Here is a 16,741-nt window from a genome sequence, read left to right on the forward strand (position 1 = left end):
GTCAACCCAACACATAAATAATTCTTGATTACCCTCCCCAGATAGGTAAGATTTTGCTGCAGCACAGGCATTTTGCTTTTTCTTCTGGCATTGTAACCATTTATGTTCAATCCTTTTTCAAATATCACTGCTAAAAATTTAATACACTGCCACCAAGGTAGATCAAAATGACTGCATCCAGATTAATACAGAAAATGTTTACTTTTTAAAAAGGTAAAATTCAGACAGGATATGAATTATGTTCACTGGCAGCAGAAGTCAGGAAATTTGTAACACAATGCTACATACACAAAGCTCATCATAACGTAGTTTGTCCAAACCTTCCTGTGTCAATCATGGACAGGGTTCATTTGTACAACAGCTTTTGGAGGCGAGACCAAGCGCCTGTGCACGGCACATCACAGTATCTGTGTATGAGCAGAAACTAAGCAGATACATGGGAGAGAAATGATGACACCTTAATGTGGGATCTACATCATCTCAGGATGCATCATTTGCCCTCTGAAAACCACCACAACCTATGACGTTCCTGGGTAACACAAATGTTTATAAATAAACACTTCCTTTCTGTTAACCTCAGCCATCTCCTGGTAACAGGAGGCAGAACCTTTAAGACAACTGCCCACCCTACCCTTCATTTTCTGCATCTTTAGTGTGCAGACCCCTCCTCAGAGAACCACTCTCTCCCCGGGAAGGCAGGAAAAGCCTCTTACTCATCACGAACACAGCATGCCCTGCATGAGCTGCGCGCTCCAGGAGCTTGGTTCATGCCCAGCACCAAGAGAAACCCCAGGCTCCCATTTCTGTTCCATCACTCACTCCCTGTGACACCTTGGCCATTTCACTTCACTTCGATCACTTATCACAATGGACACTGAGTAACCTTAACATCCTAAAACAATTCAAAACTGCTTGAAGGGAAGCAACAGGCCGAGAGAGTTGGGGTCGTTCAGCCTAGAGAAGAGAAGGGTCTGGGGAGAGGCTAGAGCTGCTTCCAGTACTGAAAGGGGCTCCAGGAAACCCGAGGAGGGACTTTTTACAAGGGCCTGGAGCAATCAGATAAGGACAAACAGCTTTAAATTAGAAGGGACGAGTTTAGATTAGACATTAGGAAGAAATCCTTCACAATGATGGTGGAGAGGCCCTGGCCCAGGTTTCCCAGGAAAGTTGTGTCTGCCCCATCCCTGGAGGTGTGCAAGGCCAGGCTGGATGGGGCTTTAAGCAATCTGATTCAGTTGGAGGTGTCCCTGCCCACAGCAGGGGGGTGGAACTGGATGGGCTTTGAGGCCCCTTCCAACTCAAACCATTCCACAATTCTATGATTTCAGTGAACATACAAATCTCTCTTCCTTTGATATCGGTGACCAGCTCTCAATCCCCTTCCCTGGGTTACAACAGCACCACGCTCACACACAAGGCATACCTGTGCAGTGACAGCACACCATTCTTCAGCTGAAGCCAGATGAAAACCTGAACCCCAGTTCTGGTCAGTCCACTGCATTTATCACTTAAGATCCTTTTTAGATTCTGTTTGATGTAAGCTTTGAACAGTTAATACTCTGAGCTACCCTAGGGGTGGGAAAGGCAGGGAATGAAGAGATGTGAAGGTGCTGAATTGAAATAGAGCCTAAATATATATATATGAAAATAGCGTGGAAACACTCCAAGAGCTTCAATTAATTCATAAATATTATGTATTTTGTAACTCTCTCTGCTATGTTGTATGAACAGAACAGATCAGCTGGAAACTCTGTGCAATTGGACAGATATTTATGTTTAATTATTTGTTTAAATCAGTCCTGTCTCAGAGCATTTCTGAACAATGGGGGTTTCTGAAGACCTACAGGAAGAATTGAAGGAGGATTTTACACTGACCTCCAGTGCCAGAATTGCCCTCCCAGCCCTGCAGAGCAAGCACCACCAACCCCGGCTCTCCTCTCCCAATGCCCTTTCAGTGCCCACAGGTCTCCACTCCACATATCTCCCACCATTTTGCCAGAGGGAAGGAACACCTCCAGATCACCCATACTCAAGCCACTGGATTTATTCAGACACCTAAAAATGCACCCCAGAGCTCAACTGCTGCCATTTAGGCTTGAAAACTTCAGTGTTGATTCCTAAGAGTCCAAGGAGCGACCCAACGTTTCAACTGAGCAGCACTGCCTACACGGGGCATCCTGCTTCTGTTATGGTTTTACTCTCATCAAGAAAGCAGCCGGTTTTATAAGCCCAACAGGAGAGGCAAAAAGTGAAGTTTGAAGTTCACAATTAGGTAGCAGAGTCCCTATCAAGCTCTCTACCAAGATTAGCATAACCCATATCATCTTCTAAAAGCCACCCCACAGGGAGATTAATGCACTTCTAAAGGATTCGAAGTTACTGAAGACGTCCAAGTCCCAGCAGCACCTCCTACAACTTCTAAGTGATCTCAGCATCTTGGTTGCAAGAGGAAATCTTAATAAAAACACATATTGCAACAGCACAGCTTCCTCTCTCATGATATGTGAGCACCACTGCCAAGCTTATGCCCTCCAAACACTTAAAATGATCCACTCCAAACTGAGACTGGTTCACTGATGGTTAATGGATTACTCACATGTTTTGGGTCAACCACATGGTTTGCCATAATTCCTTCTCCTAAAAGCTTTAACTAGAATCATAGAATATCCTGAGTTGGAAGGGACTCACAAGGATCATCGAGTCCAACTCCTTATCAAATTATCAATTATCAAAAAGTTATCCTGATTTGATCTTGGGAAGCAAAGTAGCCTTCTAGATCCATTCACATCAGAGCAGTGGTGCTTGAAAACATTTGTACCCCCTAAGGTCCAGGAACGCAGGTGATCACAATTCTATGTGTGTGGAGATTGAGGAATCAGTTAAAGTGAGCAGGAGTGAATTACATTCCTTTTCTTTCCACACAAGAAGTATCCAGTTGGTTAAAGCTCTCTCATACATAAAAGAAGCAGACTCAAGACTACGGAAAGATTCTCCATCCATCAACTTGAGGCACGCCATATGCAAACACAAGCTGAAGCCAAGAAAAGAAACTTAAGAGCACTGTAATTCTAGTTCAGCTACAGCACACAGACAAGAGAGCACTAATATTTCAGCTTATTCTTGCATAACTAAAAGCTGCAGAGCCGGAAGTCAAAAAGCTCCAGCCAAGTTGAGAATATAGGGTTTTGTTGAACTTCCTCCCACGAAGTACATTAAAAAAAATAACAAACACACAAGACACTAAAAGCGTGACTTTCATATAAACCATGATACCGACTGCACAGAACAACAGATCAGCTTGCTGATAAATGAAAGAGAGAACTGCTTGCCAAACAAAACTTTTCTAGTTTCCAGCCTAGATTTCTAAGTGCACTGAATTGTTTAATTGTTTAATAGCTACATCCTGAACCACAGTCACCCAAAAGATTTTGGTCAGATCAGCTGCAAGACCTGCCTTCAAGAACGCAGCAAGTAACATTATCCATCACAGTCAAAAAGAATACTTCAAGGTGGACGCAAGTCAGAAGCACCAATGCTGGTCAACAAGCAAAGAATTCTTGAGGGCCAGGACCAGGGGTGAAATTCTGCTCATTGGAGAAACCCTCTTATTTAAGTCCATAGATGAAGAAATTAATCAAGACTTAAGCCTCAGAAGAGCCAGTAAGTTCGTACAATGCAGCCAGTATTGGGAGTCTGGCCAGATGCATATAATGCCTTCTGTAAGTGATCACAGAATCATGGAATGGTTTGGAAGAGACCTTAAACCCATCCAGTTCCAATAGCCTTCAATGGGTAGGGACGCCTCCCACTGGATCAGGATGTTCAAAGCCCCATCCAGCCTGGCCCTGAACCCCTCCAGGGATGGGGCAGCCACCACTGCTCTGGGCAACTTGGGCCAGGGCCTCTCCACCCTCACAGGAAAGCATTTCTTCTGAAATCATCTCAATCTCCCCTCTTTCAGTTGAAAACCATCCCCCCTCATCCTGTCCCTGCACTCTCAGACCAAAAGCAACTCCCCAGCTTTTCTGGAGCCCCTTTTCATACTGTAAGGCTGCACTAAGGTCTCCCTGGAGACTTCTCTTCTCCAGGCTGAACAAACCCAACTCTCTCAGCCTGTCCTCATACGGGAGGTGTTCCAGTCCTCAGATCACCTCCGTGGCCTCCTCTGGACTCGCTCCAACAGATCCATATCCATCCTGTGCTGAGGACTCCAGAACTGCACGCAGGACTCCAGGTGAGGTTTCACGAGTGTAGAGGGGCAGATATACCCTGACTCCCCCAAAAGCTGGATGTTTGTCTCCTCCTTCCAGGAGGGAAAAACTTGTAGGTAAAAATCCCAATTTCCATGGCACAGAACTGAGTTTCAGTGTTGGGCTCCACATCACTTAAAACTGAACTGCAGAAAGTAAATCACAGGGTGATCACCCATATGCCATTCAGACAGCTTTTAAAAAAGAAGCATAGCCCATATCCTGGGTAATCCTTTACATGGAAAGGAAAAGGTTAATTTCACCTTACAAATAACTAAAGACCGATAACGTAGTTAAAATGTTTCTGGGAACAACTCTACAGCTAAAGCGACTGGCAAGGACAGATGCTGTAGCAAGAGTAAGACGCTGCTTCCCTGTTTAATGCCTCTTCCATAATTCTCTGGCAAAAGGGCAAAACATTGGTTACTTATCTGATAGCAAACATTTCACCATACAAAAGAGATCTTATCTTTGTGTTAGAAGTTACTTCTAGAAAACTGGCCCTGCCCTTAAAACCACCCAATTCACACTGTGGGTTAAAATTTCAGTCTGAGGGCTGAAACAGGGGAAAAGAGATGAAAACTGCAGCTTCATTTGTGAAACTGGAGTCCTATGTCCAGTTCTGGAATCCTCAACATAAGAAGGATATGGAATTGTTGGAAAGGGTCTAGAGGAGGCCACAGAGATCATCTGAGGTCTGGAGCACCTCTGTTATGAGGACGGGCTCAGAAAGTTGGGGTTGTTCACAGCCTGGAGAAGAGAAGGATCCAGGGAGACCTTAGAGCAGCTTCCAGTATGAAAAGAGGCTTCAGGAAAGCTGGGGAGGGACTTTTTACAAGGACATGAAGTGACGGGACAAGGGAGAATGGCTTTAAATTTGACGGGGGAAGGATTAAGATCAGACATTCCGAAGAAATTGTTCACGATGAGAGTTAGGAGGCCCTGGCCTAAGTTGCCCAGAGAAGTGGTGGCTGCCCCATCCCTAGAGGTGTTTGAGGACAGGTTGGATGGGGCTTTGAGCAGCCTGATCCACTGGGAGGTACCACTGCCCATGGCAGATGGTTGGAACTCGTTGGGCTTTAAGGTCCCTTCCAACCTGAACCATCCTATGACTTTATGCTACTAACAACCAAAATCCCCCTGTTTAAATGAGTTTCTATTCAAAAATAAGGGAGAATTCACAATAACAAGGCAACTTTCATACATTCCTTCAAGACCAAACCAGACAGCTTTTCCTCCAAACCAACCCAGTCATACAATTGCACCAAATCGTGGTCAGACCCAGGGCAGAGTCCGCAGATTTCCCACCAGCACTGTAAGAGGCCGGTGTACAGATCCACCCACCAACACACATTCCCAGAACACGCAGCTTTCCTAGCTGGCTTATACACAAAAACATCCACTACAGATGCTTTTTCAATTTTGGAATGAGGATGACTAACAAAACATGGATCAAATTTGACAGCTTCACTGAACATGGACAGATGTCTCCGATAAACAAGCTCAACGTCATCCTTCTTGGGAGTAAAGCAAACAGCATCATCCCTGACAGCACCGCCAGCATAATGACAGTTGTCAGTACCAGAAGAGCTGTGCAGGAGCCACGGACTTGAAACACTGGGAAAGAGGCGAGAGACTCCACTATCGGAGCAGAGTAACAGCAGGAGTCATCCCACCGTCAGCAGGCCTGGCTGCTACCTTCAGTTCTTCAAACAGAGCCAGCTGAGGTAGCATGGCCTGAGTTTACAAGTTCAACTAGCTAGGCAGGTCTGCTCTTCTGCAAGGATCCCACTCCCTGCTACCAGTTGTTTGGGCTGCTGTAAGCCAGAAAACATTAAAAAGGGTCAGCCTTGCAGCCTCAGCTTGTCACACACGCTCTGTCCAGCCATGCTCAAGTACAGACCCTCAGTAGCTCTTGGCTAGAAGGGCAGGGATAGATAAAGCATTATGTTCCCCCTATGCCATGACTACAGCCCAACAAGCAGTGAGCACGTCAATTTTAGTCTCAGATCAGAGCTATATTTTGAGGAAGTGAGTGTAAGAAGGTGACATCCATTTCCTCCTTTTGTTCTTGACATGGAAAATAATGGTTAGCAAATTTAATTCCCTTATCTGTTATTCACATCAGCTCGCATACCACCCACCTACATGAAATATTTGGGTACAGAATGCATGTTCAAGTGCCATCCTGTGCAATTCCCTTCCCCAGGGTGCAGTCAAATTATTGTTTTTCAAATTAACAATCTCTTCTTGGTGGGATAGAAGACTATGACAGCAAAGCTTCCAAGTAATTCCATCTCGATGAGGGAAAGACCCAGAAGAATCACAGAAATATAATGATTTAGGTTGGAAGGGACCTCAAAGCTCATCCAGTTCCACACCCCTGCCGCAGGCAGGGACACCTCCCACTGGATCAGGCTGCTCACAGCCCCATCCAACCTGGCCTTGAACACCTCCAGCGATGGGGCAGCCACTTCTCTGGGGAACCTGGGCCAGGGCCTCCCCACCCTCACAGCAAACCATTTCTTCCCAAGATCTCATCTCAATCTCCCTTCTCCTCTTTCAGCTGAAAACCATTCTCTCCATGCTATCCCTGCATTCCCTCAGCAAGAGCCCCTCCCCAGCTTTCCTGGAGCCCCTTTTAGTACTGGAAGCTGCTCTAAGGTCTCCCCATAGCCTTCTCTTCTCTAGGCTGAACAACCCCAACTCTCTCTGCCTGTTCTCATACAGGAGGTACTCCAGCCCTTGGATCATCTTCATGGGCTCCTCTGGAGTCGCTTGAACAGATCCATCTCCATCCAAAAATGCGCTCTGTCCAATTTTTACATAATGACTACCATTTCAGAAGAGTCTGAAGATCCTCAAATGAGTGGACATCACACTCATTCTCTCTGGCAGATTACATTTTAAGCAGGGAGATAATTATTCAAAACTCCCCATCAGGTCATCAGTTTCTTCTTGTGGTGGAGGGAAGCAGTAAATTCAGCAGCTACCCTATGAGGAACATGATAGGAAAAAGCAAGCAGGAGATGCTCAAACGCTGGCCAAATGCCAAGGAGAAGTTCTGAGTGTTTGTAATACGCATCTGCCATTTGACAACAAAGCCAGGGAACCTCGAAATTTGATAACTGAGGAACCCCACGTTGTTTGCAGCAGTGAGAAGGATGCCCAAACCATCTTGGGCAAATACTCAACAAATCATTTAGGTCTGGTTTTAATTAGAGTATCATTAACAGCATAAATGGAAAATATTAACGTAAGTCTGCTCCATGCTTCATTTAAAACTCTTACGCTGTAAGCACAGTTGCTCCAAGTTGTTTTGAAAGTATATGAAGCTGCAGATCAGTGGTTATTAATTCAATATGTTTTTTGTTAACGTATATATTTATTGCTCTAAAATACCTTTGTGACATTTATAGTTAGCAATTTTACGATCTGTAGCATTATTACTTTCCACCAGAAAAGGAAACAGCCAGCCGTTTCTCCCATGCATGGACACTGGAGCTCTTTCTTCCCCAAAAAGCACGAGGAAAAAAGGTTTTTAATATTATTGCTTCAGACAAATGGAAAGACATCACTGGATGCACAAGCAAAACAAAAACCCCAAACACATCCTTAAGTCAACTGAAGTGACAGAGCTGGCTTGAAACAGTATCTGGCTGGAGTTTCATCCACTTCCATTTTCTTACCCTGACACTCAAGAGTCCACGAAGGGGAAAAAAATATCCTGTTTATATGAATATAAACTCCTGAAGCAATGAGACATGACAGAGCGTGAATTATGATCTCTTCACTTGCAGCTGGTTTATCAGACATGGGGCTGACAGCAAAGTGATCTTAACACATCTAGGAATAAATACGGGCCATAATTTCTGCACCGGAATGCCTTAGTGAAATTACAGCATTAGTTTTAAGTGTTTATAACATAAAAGTGATGAGAAATATACAGAGTTCCTAATTACCCTGTACCACCTGCTTCGCCTGGAATGTTTGTTAATCAGTTAGGGTTTAGGTTAAAGCTAAATTGAAACAGTACAGCTCTTAAAAGAACACCTGAGCCAGAAGCTGAAGTGATTCCCACCCTCTACTCCACTCTCGTGAAATCCCACCTGCAGCGCTATGTCCAGTTCTGGAATCCCCAACATAAAGATAAAGAGATGTTGGAACAGATTCAGAGGAGGCCACGAAGATGATCAGATTACATGACTATGATTGTCAAAACTATCTGTTTTTCCCTTAATGTCTTAGACACAACAGTTAAATTAGCAAACAACTGTGCAATGTACTTCAGGGATCTGCCGACCAGCATCCCCACTCACGTACCAGCCTCCTACATCCCTGCAGCTGTTCAGACTGTTCACGTCATGTACCTGCTCCATTTTGTTTACAAGGAAATCTCTTTTCAAAGGACAGCTTTTTTCCTCTCACCCACCATCTCCCCATACCTACTCTCACAAATCTCCTCCTCCTCCTGCCAGCTATTCTCACAGTGAACCTTTTACAGAGTTTCAAGGCAGAAGAAGGTTCCAACAACACAAGCAGCCCCTCCAGAAATCAGAACCATAGAATGGTTTGGGTTGGAAGAGACCTTAAAGCCCAACGAGTTCCAACTTCCTGCCAGGGGCAAGGACACCTCCCACTGGACCAGGCTGCTCAAAGCCCTATCCAACCTGGCCTTGAACACCTCTAGGGATGGGGCAGCCACAACTTCCCTAGGCAACTTGGGCCAGGGCCTCCCCACCCTCAGCATGAAAAATTTCTTCCTAATGTCTAATGTAAATCTTCCCCCTTCCAATTTAAAGCCATTCCCCCTTGTCCTATCTCTCAATGGCCTTGTAAAAAGTCCTTCCCCAGCTTTCATTTAGTCCTCTCCAGGTACTGGAAGCTGTTCTAAGGTCTCCCCAGAGCCTCCTCTTCTCAGAGCCTTCTCAGGACTATAGTATTTAAGAGTATTAAAAGTTAACCACACTGTTAAGTGCTATGTGGAGTCAGAGCCAGAAAAATCACACATTGTTACATAACGCTCCGCAAGCATCAGATTATTCTCAGCAGCCACACCAGTGTTTTATACCTTCATACAACACAGCTTATGGAAAAGCAGCCATGACTGGAAAAGAACGTCAGATCTTACTGAACTCAGATGTTCAGGCTGTAGCAGATCACAGCAAATATCTAGCCTGGCGTTCTTTCCCAGCCCAGATGAGATTTTGTGGGCTTGATGGATTTGAAGGTATTTTTGCCTCATTTTTTAAAAATAATTAAACTCTGTGGTTTATAAGAACTACTGAAAGGAGACAGGTTTTTTTTCCCTTTCCTAAGGTTTAGTTTGTTTCTTGTCAAACTCGCCCCTTGAACATAACAGATCTTTGAACCATATTTAGTGGCTCAGCTAAAGCAACTAATGAGCATTACGTAAGATGTCTCTCCATGTAGAACAATCTGTTCCAAAAGTTACCAAAAATAGCAATTCTGTAAACACTGGTATGATGCAATATTTAACCAGTTACTGCATTAGCAGTCCAATTCATCCATTACCATTTAAAAAAAGACTTGAAATCTTATGGCAACATTTGCAACCTTACCTAGGCTGGTAGGTTTGATCAGCTCATCCAACAAGTCATAAAAAGGTAATTTCTGAAGTTTGATGTCAGGGTGGACAGGGTGGAGCGCAGACGGGAGATGGGCGAGTTCCAGTTCATGTTTAGGTCCCAGAAGCGAAACGGGAAGCAATGGTGACGTGGCAGGGTGCCCATCGTAACCGAGCTGTGGAATGGTTGACGGAGACAAAGCCGCTGGCATGGAGCTCGAGTGTACGCTGGGGATAGATAAGTCTGCAGGTGTCATGATTTTCTGAGGGAACCTTCGCCTATAGAGTTCTTTGATTTTCATTTGTACGGCAGGGCTGCAGCCAGCCTTTAACAAATGCAGTGCTTTTGTGAGAAGTTCGTGTTTTCGTCCGTGCTTGTTCCTCCCCGCGTAACCCAGAAGTACTTGCAGTTCAGAAACTCTAAGGCTCATAACCATTTGCTTAAAAGAAACAAAACAAACAATTAGTATTCAAGTTACAGCATCTTAAACGCTAACATTAGTGTGGTTTAGCCCCATTCAGCATACAGTTTTTAAAGGTACATCACCACTGCTCTGCCCCCACTGATTAGCTGAAATCTAACGTTAACAATACTTGTTCACAGACAGATCTGCGTAAAAAGACTATAATGAGCAATCTCTAAAGGGATTCCCATTTGCCACGCACAATTCAAGACAGCAACTGAGGGACAGGGGGAGCAGAGAGAAGTTGCCAGTACAAAATAAAGCTTGTAAACATAACTATTTTTTCATCACAGTTCTAGCATCTCTAATGTTAACAAATTTTTGACTTGCAGCTAGATGAGTTAGAATTCCCACATTGGCAATATCCACATCTCCAGTACTCGCACTCCAAAGCTGTCCCAGTCCTTAGCTCCAGACCCCTCCTTCAACTGCAAGTCCCTCCCTCCCTTTTTGCCATGCAGCGTAACTAATCCACATGGGTTCAAAGGAGAGGAGAGAGGTGAGTGATAATAAGAGATCAAGCAGCTATGGTCAGAGTTGTGTTCAACCCCATATGATCATTACTGAGTTAAAAGAAACTTCTTCCAACTCAAGTTTCCTCACTGCTCACGTAAGAGCTGCATGCTCTGTTTTGGATGGGGGAGTAGGGCTTTGCCTTCTCTAATTAGCATCTTCATTTACATAGACTTCTACAGCCTCCCAATATGGCCTAATGAATCAAACCAGTAAGACCTGTAAACCGTTTCACTTCTTCAGGAACAGAGAAAAACACCATGCAAAGCACTGCTGGTTTCACTCGCCTAAGCGCAGCAAGTACTTCCCCACTGGTCAAACAGGAGCAAGAAATTCAACTTAACAGCCTGCTTTCCTCCTATCTAAAACCTTTCAGTGCTTGACAGTGGCTTGTTCACTACCACAAGGGCTGTGACATCACATGAAAGGATTTGTTACTGAGAGTAGCAGTACGCCATCCCTGGAGGTGTTCAAGGCCAGGTCACATGCCCTTCCTATGAAGTCCCCTCCCAGCTTTCCCGGGGCCCTTCAGGTACTGGAAGCTGCTCTAAGGTCTCCCTGGAGCCTTCTCTTCTCCAGGCTGAATCCCAACTCTCTCAGCCTGTTCTTATAGAGAGGTGCTCCAGCCCTCAGATCAACTCTGCGTCATCCTCTGGACCCATTCCAACAGTTCCACATCCTTCTTATGTTGGGGATTCCAGAACTGAATGCAGGGCTTCACGTGGGGTCTCACCAGAGTGGAGCAGATGGGGGAAAATCCCTTCATTCACCCTGCTGGCCACACTTCTTTTGATGCAGCCCAGGATACAGCCCAGGATACATATTTTCACATTAATTCTTAAACTTGAAGTGCTAATCTTAGAAAGTATGCTACCCCTGCTTCAGCAACATCAGCCCGAAACTCTTATTAACTCCTCAAACCTTCAGCACCTGCAGGAGATCTTCAGTGTGCAGGTGTCCAGAAGAGGTATTTCCCCAGACCAAAATAGGCTGTGTTATTTAAAAGCCATAAACCAGATGATTCATGTATTTAATGAGGTATGCACCCAGAGATTTAACAGAGTTTGCCAAAAGATTTCTGCTCTGTTGAACGACATCACCGAATAACCTTGCTGCAGATCTCACACAAACATTGCTGCAGACGACCACAAACACTTCAGATATAACAGAGGAGTTCTCTACCATTATTTTATTCTGAATATCCCAAGAACCCACTTCACACTTCCAACTACGAGACTGTCATGGAGCTACTAATGAGAACAGACAAAGTATTTTGCAAGAAACAGAGATGTCTCAAAAGAATAAGGCATTTCAGTTGCCATCTGAAGCGTTGAAAGCTGAAAGAAAGTGAAACAAATAGATTTGAAACACAGAAAAACACTATTTATAATGCTTTACAAACATTTCTGCAACAGAAGGAGCAGCCACAGTGGAAGGGTTTAATGCTACTACCACCATTGAGTGTCACTTCTGAGCTGTTGTTATGGTTGCAGAGGAGATCACAGAGATTATTCGAGGGCTAGAGCACCTCCCATACCAGGACTGGCTGAGAGAGTTGGGATTGTTCAGCCTGGAGAAGAGCAGGCTCTAGGAAGACCTTAGAGCAGCTTCCAGTACTGAAAGGAGCTCCAGGAAAGCTGGGGAGGGACTTTTTACAAGGGCATGGAGTGATGAGACATGAGGGAATGGCTTTAAACTAGAGGAGGGTACATTTAGATAAGGAAGAAATTCTCCACACTGAGGGTGGGGAGGCCCTAGCCCAAGTTGCCCAGAGAAGTGGTGGCTGCCCCATCCCTAGAGGTTTTCAGGGCTGGACAGGACTCTGAGCAGCCTGATCCACTGGGAGGTAACACTGCCCATGGCAGGGAGCTGGAACTCACTGGGCTTTAAGGTCCCTTCCAACCCAAAACATTCTATGATTCTATGCAACTAACCACCAAAATTCACCTGTTTAAAGGAGTTCCTATTCAAAAACAAAGGAGAAGTCACAATAATAAGGCAACTTTCACACAGTCCTTCAGGGCCAAACTGGATAGCTTTTCCTCCAAAAAACTCAGTCATACAATTGCAAGCAAACACAAACAATCCTGTAATTCTATGATTCTGAACAGCCTGAACCTCTCAGTGCTCTGCTCTTGTTTTGTAATAAACTCACCAGCCCAGCTCGCAAAATGAAGATGTAAACATGCAAACGGAGCAGCTCCTGCTACACGTTGAATGTTTTCTATGATTTAAGGTATAGGCAAGCTGGAAATAAGCAAGCAGAGAGCAGGGCCCATTGTGTAGCCAGACTCACCAACCAAAACAAATAAAATTCCACTGATCTTCCCCACCCTGGTGAATTACTTACAAAGGAGGACGAGAACAATTCTATTTGCAATGTTAAGGGCGCTAACAGATACTTTGATTAAAAACACAGTCATAGAAAAGACAGCAATAAAGCTTTGTGGTTTTATTAGTCCCATACTTCAGTGATAAACCTTTCTTCCACAAATAAGAAGAGGCAATGCTTTAAAACAGCCACACACATCCATACAGTTTTGCCAGTGGATCGTGTCAATCAGTGACACAGGGAAGCAGAGCCCAACAGACAGCCAGGCTGGCAAAAGTCTCTCACGTCACTGCCATCTGAACGTGAAAACTTCTCTCTCCTTCCCTCATTCGTGTTGTATTTGAGGGGACAGCCCAGCTCTGCCTGCACTAGTGCCACTGCCCATACAAGCCCCATCCAGACTACGAGCCAGAGGCCCATGCCACCCTGGTACCCTGAGCTCAGAATAGGCTGGGTGATTACACCAGGGGAACAAACCAAGTGCTGTCAAACAAACAAAGTAAATACACCAAAAAGCTGCAATTTGTGATTTCCACCCCCCCACCTCCCCCGTCACATCTCACCTCATCACAATTCAACCCCCTCGCTGGTTTAGTTACACCAGCAAAGCTGAAGGGCAAAGACACAGAGGGTTTTGCTTCAGGAAATCTTGCTTTTTTCTTTCCCTGTTGCCTGAAGTAGAGGAGTGAAAAGCTCAGTCACAGCAGTACAGCTGCGTCTGCAGCAAGCTACAAAACCCACCACAAAGAGCTTGTTTCCAACAAGAGCAAATATAAGCAAGGTAACTACCTGTGTCGTGTGTCCCCGCCACGGGGGAATATCAGAATTGACAAAATATTTGGGGTTTATTTTCCTAACACGAAAGAAAGTACCAAAACCAAAACCCCAAACAAATATCTACAATAGCTACCCAGGACAGACTGAAGGATAGCTTGCAAACTGCAGTTACAGTTAACGAAGTGTTTAGTTATGTGTTCAAGTACAGGTAGATCCATGTATCATGTTCCCACCAATACCACACTAGTGTACAAGAAATTGATGCTATTTCCCTACAAAATGGTTGAGCTACTTGCCACTTGCTGAACCGTGAGGTGAGGAACACAGCAAGCTGACTGCAAGCCAGTTTCAGGTCCAACAAATCCCATACCAATAAACCAGGTGTTCCGATGGCATTGTGCAGTTTGGTACCTGTTTTAGGCACCATCTAAAACTCAGAGAGGGCGAGGACAGTAGAGAAATTGTTCAAAGCGTAAGAGAGTAAGAACAAGCTTTACAGAAACTCGACTTATCTCAATTTAACAGAGAGCACTTCTATTTTGACTCACCATAAAGACCTTCATGGAGTTTAGAAAATAACTCTAATCTATAAACATACATCTGACATTTCCTGCTTGACAACACAACACACACACGCGTTCCTACACACAAGCTCCATTAGTCATGGGGATTGCCTGGCTCATTACACACTCTTTCCCTCAGCCCACAGCCCCTCGCCCAAGCTCTGTGACCACAGTCCATCCTTCCCAAAGCCATCAGGGCAGTTGCCTCTTTTAAGTCACCCAATCGTGGACCACCTGCCTGACGCACACAGAAGCGGAGAGCTCCATTTATTTTCCCATCCCCAAGTTGCCTATTTCTAAAACTGTGCCACTTCCCTCCTGACAGATTGTGGGAACCCAACCATTCACGTGCTGCACAGGCAGGTGTGTTCCCCTCTTCCTGCATGTTGAGGTAATATTCTCAAGCAATCCATCTGAAAACAGGGATATTTCCTGCTCCACTCCTACTTCAGACAGCCAGTAAGGTTTGGTAGAAAATAGCTGAAGGATGCAAAAGCAATCCATGGGCGGCATCCTACGTCATCCACCCACTCCTCTGCTACCACTATCAATAGGAAACCATGTTCTACCTACAGCTCTCTCTTGCAAAATCATTGGTACATTTTTTTAAACCTAACATATAGGAAAATTGTTGAAGTCCCCCAAACCACAAATTGCATGTAGACACTTCAGAGGTAAGGCAGAACACGGGATTTGTCCAAGACATCCACAAAAGGACCATGAAGTAAGAAGCACCACTGTTACTAGAGACTGCAACATCAATCTACGGTTTGTGACTCCTGACTCACTAACTTGTCCCAATAAACAAGCATGTCTGGGTACTGAAGTGTGCCTGTGCCACACAACAGGGCCATTTCGCTTTGTGAATGCCAGTTAGGCATTCAGGGTAAATACTGTACCAGGACCCTTAACTTGTAACAGAGCAGCAACGTTAAGAGTCATCTACTTTCTGCAAAGAAAAACAGCAGAGATAAATCTTATTGTTAAAGAATGGGTTTCCCTACAAGCTCAGTCATCCTACCCATCAAGGAAAGATGTCCAGGCCAGAGAGCTTCCTGGCTATAGAAATCTAAGCATTTGCACAGATCAAAGAAAATGGCAATCAAACACTGTGCCCCCTCCCACTGATCTGTGAAGGTTGGGAATTAAGTTTAAAGACAAATAAAATCTAAGTGGTAGTGCCTATGGATAAGAAATTCCATCAAAAACCCTACGTGGCTGGTCTCACTGGCACGGGATTCAGAGATGCGCAACGACAAAGACAGGTGGACTCAGGCAGAGAACAGGGATTCTAGACTGGAAAATACACCAGGGCTAAAACATTGGTTTGCCATTGTCACAGTTTAGCCCTATCGGCTTGATTGGCAGTTAAACGTGAGCAGTTGTGATCCCAATCTTTCCCTCCCAGGAAAAGGACATGAGAGATTTGTGGGTTGGAAACTAAAATTGAAACAGCTTTAATGAAACAGCAATAAGGAAAATAAAACTGACAAGAATAACAAAATACGTACAAATACATGAAATCACTCCCTGCCAAAGTCTACAGTCACCACTGATACTGCAGAGCAGCACAGAGAAAAGTCCCAGGCTGGACTAGAAGGCAGATGGGAGATGGATGCAGGAACTGAGGGTGTTTAGGAACACACAGATTGGAGATGGGGGCAAAACAACAGGTCCATATCAGTAACCAGACATCAAAGAAGAGAGATGACCCTCGTGACACCACATTTTTATACCAAGTATGAGGTATACGGAATGGAATACTCTGTCAGTCAGTTTGGGGTCTCCTGCCCTGTCCACCCTGCACATGCCACCATTTCTCGCCCCTTGTGCTTATTGTATTCCACTAACGTGAGAATCGCTTTTGTCTCCATAGGGATAGATGTAAGCAATGGCTTTTCTGCATCCCAATGCTCTGACATTTTGATGATAACTATACATTTTAAGTATTATCATTTCTAGAGACAGATGCTGTCTGAAAATATGTAGTTAACTTCCCGAAAATGAAGTTACTTAGCAGAGTCTTCTCTATTCTGCTTTAGCTCAAGCTGGAACAGAGCTCATCTGCCTGCATTTCTAAGTCCTGCCACTCAAGAAAGGAAAGGTACAGGTTACATGCTGAGACCCAACACCACAGACAGTGAGCCTTCACCTTTCTTACCATCTTTTGAAGGAAGGGACTTGCCTGGGCGGCAAAAAACAGGCAACAGTCAGTCATTTCTTTCTTTTTAATGAATTAAGCAGCGTCCATAGGG

The 16,741-nt window shown here is 44.7% G+C and overlaps 1 protein-coding gene across 2 annotated transcripts in view; it reads right to left on the reverse strand.

Moving 5' to 3' along the window:
* Positions 1 to 16,741, reverse strand: part of PIAS1 (protein inhibitor of activated STAT 1) — a 71,937-nt gene that overhangs the window by 31,854 nt on the left and 23,342 nt on the right. For both annotated transcript variants that reach the window (XM_069866614.1, XM_069866613.1), the window contains exon 2: positions 9,833 to 10,277. In XM_069866614.1, coding sequence (XP_069722715.1) covers positions 9,833 to 10,277 — 445 coding nt within the window. The remainder of the gene's footprint in view (positions 1 to 9,832; positions 10,278 to 16,741) is intronic.

Source organism: Phaenicophaeus curvirostris, chromosome 12 (genome assembly GCF_032191515.1).
Source record: "Phaenicophaeus curvirostris isolate KB17595 chromosome 12, BPBGC_Pcur_1.0, whole genome shotgun sequence".
Lineage (NCBI taxonomy): Eukaryota > Metazoa > Chordata > Aves > Cuculiformes > Cuculidae > Phaenicophaeus > Phaenicophaeus curvirostris.